We start from the raw sequence: 3,050 nt of genomic DNA on the forward strand, positions 1-3,050 counted from the left end.
TGTGATTATTCCAGTGGCTTCATGCTTTTGCTCCCTTTTTCACTCAAATTTTCACGAAGTCCACAATTTTCACACTTAGCTATTTCCCCTCATTCTTTGTTCATTCTTATTCATTTTAGCGCAACTTTCACTTGTTTTGCTTCGATTCTTCGACTAAACATATGTAATGACGGACTGTCATCAGTTACCTTTCTGTTTTGTGTTTTCTGATAGTTGTTGAATATTCTTATATGAGTTGAATGGAGTCGATTTTTATTTACAAGACAATTAAATTTTTTGTTTTATTAATTATTTTCCGTTGCTACAAATTGAGAAAGTTGTTTATGCTGAGAAATTATGACACCCTGTTTTTTTATTAAATTATCCGTATGTTTTTATAAATTAAGTGTTTAGGATTTATGGTGTTACATAGTTCATATTAAAACCTTATTGGTTTATTCGGCCTAGGTTTTGTGAAATTATTTATACCCTGGTGTACGACATTTGTGTGAACACTGCCGATGTATGTTTTCGTTAACCGCTATTTACTTTATTCTTGCAACTAGTTTTTATGGCTAGTTGTGCAAGAAGAAATGGCTAGCCGAGACGAGGTCGTGTTGTTTCCCGAACCTGAAGAGAATATGTATTCGAGATTCATATCCACCAATCAAGTAGATATGTATTTGAAGTAAGATGATCATGTGCTCGTGATGTTCAATTCATTGAGAGTGGAATGTGAAGTGGTAGTTATTGATCTTCTCGTTGTGTATGAGTTCCTTGATGCTTTTCCTGAGGTTATTAGTGATTTACCTCCAAAGCGTGAAGTGGAGTTCTCCATAGATTTAGTACCTGATACTAAAACTGTGTCGATGGTACCGTATAAAATGCCCGTGTCAGAGTTGAGCGAGCTGAAGAAACAATTAGAAGATTTCTTGGAGAAGAAGTTTGTTAGACCTAGTGTGTCGTCATAGGGAACACCAATCTTGTTCGTTAAGAATAATGATGGGAACATGAGGTTGTATATGGATTATTGACAATTGAAAAAGGTTACTATTAATAACAAGTATCCTCTTTTTATGATTGACGACCTTATGGATCATTTGGTTGGAGCTTGTGTGTTTAACAAGATTAATTTAAGACCGGGTTATCATCAGATTCAAGTAAAGTCATAAGATATTCCGAAGACTACATTTAGAACTTGTTACAGTCATTATAAGTATTTAGTGGTTCCGTCCAGTGTGTCTAATGCGCCAAGAGTATTCATGGAGTACATGAATATGATTTTTCATACTTACTTGGATGAGTTTGTTGTGGTGTTCATATATGATATTTTGGTGTATTCCAAGTCAGATAAAGAGCATGAATTACACTTGAGGGTTGTGATGAAGACATTGCAAGATAAGAAGTTGTATGCTAAGTTTTCCATGTGTGAATTTTTGTTAAGAGAAGTGAGTTTCCTTGGTTATGTGTCGATGGTAGACACAATGTTGCAGTGAGAGACTCCTAAGCCAGTTACGAAGATCAGAAGTTTTTTTAGTTTTACTGGTTACTATAGAAGGTTTATATAAGCGTTTTTGAAGTTGGATTTGTCCTTGATTCAGCTGACCTGAAAATGGCAAGCTTATGTGTGGTATGTTTAGTGTGAATAAAGTTTCTAAGAGCTGGATAAGAGGTTGACGTCAACGCCAATTTTGATCTTACCAGATGCGAGTGAATCTTTCATTGTGTATTATGATGCATCTAAGATGGGTTTAGGTGGTGTGCTTATGCAGAAGGATCAAGTTGTAACGTATACTTCTTGACAATGCAAGACTCATGAGAGGAATTATACTACCCATGATTTAGAGTTAGCAACAATAGTCTTTGTGCTTAAATTTTGGAGGCATTATCTATATGGTTTGAAGTTTGTAGTTTTCAGCAATCATAAGAGTCTGAAGTATTTGTTTGATCAGAAGGAGCTGAATATGAGGCAGATGAGGTGGCTAGCATTTTTAAAGGACTACGATTTTGAGTTGAGTTACCATCCTGGTAAAGCTAATGTGGTAGCAGATGCGTTGAGTATGAAGTCTTTGCATATATCGATGCTAATGGTTAGGGAAATGGATTTGATTGAGCAGTTCAGAGATCTTAAGTTGGTGTGTGAGATGACACCAAGAAGTGTGAAGTTGGGAATGATAAAGTTGACTAGTAGCATACTATAAGAGATCCAGGAAGGTCAGAAGTTGGATTTGGGATTGCTTGATCAATTCGTTTTGATTAATCAAGGTAAAGAAGTGGATTTCATAGTAGACGAGAATGGGATTGTGAAGTTTCGAGACAAAGTTTATGTGTCAGAGTTGCTAGAGATTAAGAAGATAATTCTTGAAGAAGGTCCTAAAAGTGGTTTGAGTGTTCATCCCGTAGCCACAGAGATGTATCAAGATCTTAAAAAGACGTGTTGGCGGCCATGTATGAAGAAAGATATTAGTTAGTTTGTGTATTCTTATTTGACTTGTCAGAAGTTTGAAGATTGAGCATCAAAATTCATTTGGATTGATGCAACCTTTGAGAATTCTTGAGTGGAAGTGGGATAATATCTCTATGGATTTTGTAGTGGGAGTGATTCTATTTGGGTTGTTGTAGATAGACTGATTGAGTCAGCTCATTTTGTTTCGATAAAGATCAATTACCCATTGCAGAAGCTAGTAGAGATCTATATGAGTGAGATTGTGAAGCCACATGGTATTACCTCGAACATTGTTTCAGATAGAGATCTGAGGTTCACGTCAAGGTTTTGGGAGAGTTTGCAAGAAGCCTTGAGAACCAAGTTGAAGTTGAGTTCTGCTTGAAGTTAAGAATTAGCAGATGGATAATCAGACGAAAAAGACTATAAAATATTTGGAAGATTTGTTGAGGGCTTGTGTTTTAGAGAAATGAGGTAATTTAGATAGTTACTTGTCATTGATTGAGTTTACCTATAACAATAGTTTCCATTCTAGTATTGAAATGACACTGTTTGAAGCCTTGTATGTTAGGAGGTGTATGACACCTTTATGTTCTATGAGTCAGGTGAAAGTGTTGTGTTTGGACTT

General features: G+C 35.8%; 1 protein-coding gene across 1 annotated transcript; it reads left to right on the forward strand.

Moving 5' to 3' along the window:
- The first annotated feature begins 689 nt into the window (after positions 1-689).
- LOC127123898 (uncharacterized) lies at positions 690-2,807 on the forward strand. Its single transcript, XM_051054075.1, has 4 exons — positions 690-936; positions 1,891-2,069; positions 2,190-2,427; positions 2,602-2,807. The coding sequence occupies exons 1-4, from the start codon at positions 690-692 to the stop codon at positions 2,805-2,807; spliced, it is 870 nt and encodes a 289-aa protein (XP_050910032.1).
- Positions 2,808-3,050: the final 243 nt, after the last annotated feature.

The sequence above is a fragment of the Lathyrus oleraceus genome, chromosome 2 (assembly GCF_024323335.1).
Source record: "Lathyrus oleraceus cultivar Zhongwan6 chromosome 2, CAAS_Psat_ZW6_1.0, whole genome shotgun sequence".
NCBI lineage: Eukaryota > Viridiplantae > Streptophyta > Magnoliopsida > Fabales > Fabaceae > Lathyrus > Lathyrus oleraceus.